Source organism: Oncorhynchus masou, chromosome 25 (genome assembly GCF_036934945.1).
Source record: "Oncorhynchus masou masou isolate Uvic2021 chromosome 25, UVic_Omas_1.1, whole genome shotgun sequence".
NCBI lineage: Eukaryota > Metazoa > Chordata > Actinopteri > Salmoniformes > Salmonidae > Oncorhynchus > Oncorhynchus masou.
Window position 1 is genome coordinate 7,900,223 of NC_088236.1, and position 1,223 is coordinate 7,901,445.

The window sequence follows — 1,223 nt, forward strand, 5'->3', positions numbered from 1 at the left end:
ATGAATTATTGCTGTGTTGCAGATCTATGAAAACATGCCTCCTCGTGCGTAAAATGCCGCGCATGCTGCGTCCTGGCACGGAGGAGTCCTTTGGAAGGAAAATTTGCGCTGTCAGTTTTGTCCTATTTTTGCCTCATAGTTGCTGTTGGCAGCGCAGATCGATATTGAGCAGGGGCTGGTGTTTTTTAGAGAAAAAATACGGATGGGAGAAAGCGCCCCTTCAGAATTCAGTCATGCATTAAGCAGTGACATCATTTAGTTGGATATAAATATCTCGGTGTGTGCCAGGCCAGCGGAGCCACTCCAGCACCCCCAGCAGCAGCTACACACACCGACCACCGCGCAGCACGGCTGGGGTAATGCCCACGAGCGTCTTCAGGAACTGGATGTGTTTCTAGCGTGCGCACGGTTCCTCGTGCACTGGCACTACACACAGAGCTTTTCAGTAAGCTCGGGATACACCACAACAACGCAATGATAGAAGAAGAAGAAGTGGCCTAGCGGAGCCAGAGGACTGACAAGAGTTTCCTTTTTGGAAGAATGAATGTTCCTCTTTCCCTTTTTCCCTTTGCTCTGCTGCAGTTGATTAGCGCCGCTGTGGTCGCCGTCTCCACCGCCTTAGTCGCTGGATCCCTTGGACACGTTTCCTTGGAAGACCAACTTCTGGAAGCAGGTACAGTCAGTGGTTCCGGACGCAGGACTTGCAGACTGTACTGTCGGGTTGGCATTGGTTTTCATCTTCAGATACACACCGACGGACGAGTTAACGGCAGTCATGAACCCAATCGGTTAAGTAAGTTATTTATTAAACCATTTTTTTGCTATAATAGGCCTCTGAGTATCAAGTGGTTGAACTAATAATGATTCATAAAGTGTGAATAGAGAGAAGGTAATGCTGTAATGGCAGACTATTGTCGACTTATTGTGTTGCTGTGTTTCCAACGTTAACGTAGGCTACATACACACCAATATGCAGTTTGCCTCTTAACTGTACATTGCTTTTTATCTTCAAAAGGTGTAACAGGCTATTAATATTGCACAAGCTTTCACAGTCTCACTGCAGAATCAGAAGACCAAACCCATAAACAACATAAACAACACTTCTCAAAGGTTAATTATGGATCATACACTTTTTTTCCCGTCAAATTTCTCCTGAAATGACCAAATCAAATCTAACTGCCTCGAGCTCAGGACATGAAGGGAGGATATGTACATTCTGAAAC

General features: G+C 45.8%; 1 protein-coding gene across 1 annotated transcript in view; it reads left to right on the forward strand.

The window, feature by feature from the left end:
• Window positions 1-540: 540 nt before the first annotated feature.
• The window catches only part of LOC135513479 (fibroblast growth factor 5-like), a 25,015-nt gene continuing 24,332 nt past the window's right edge, over window positions 541-1,223 (forward strand). Inside the window, exon 1 of the mRNA XM_064936357.1 lies at window positions 541-793. Within this exon, the coding sequence (XP_064792429.1) occupies window positions 541-793 (253 nt within the window). The remainder of the gene's footprint in view (window positions 794-1,223) is intronic.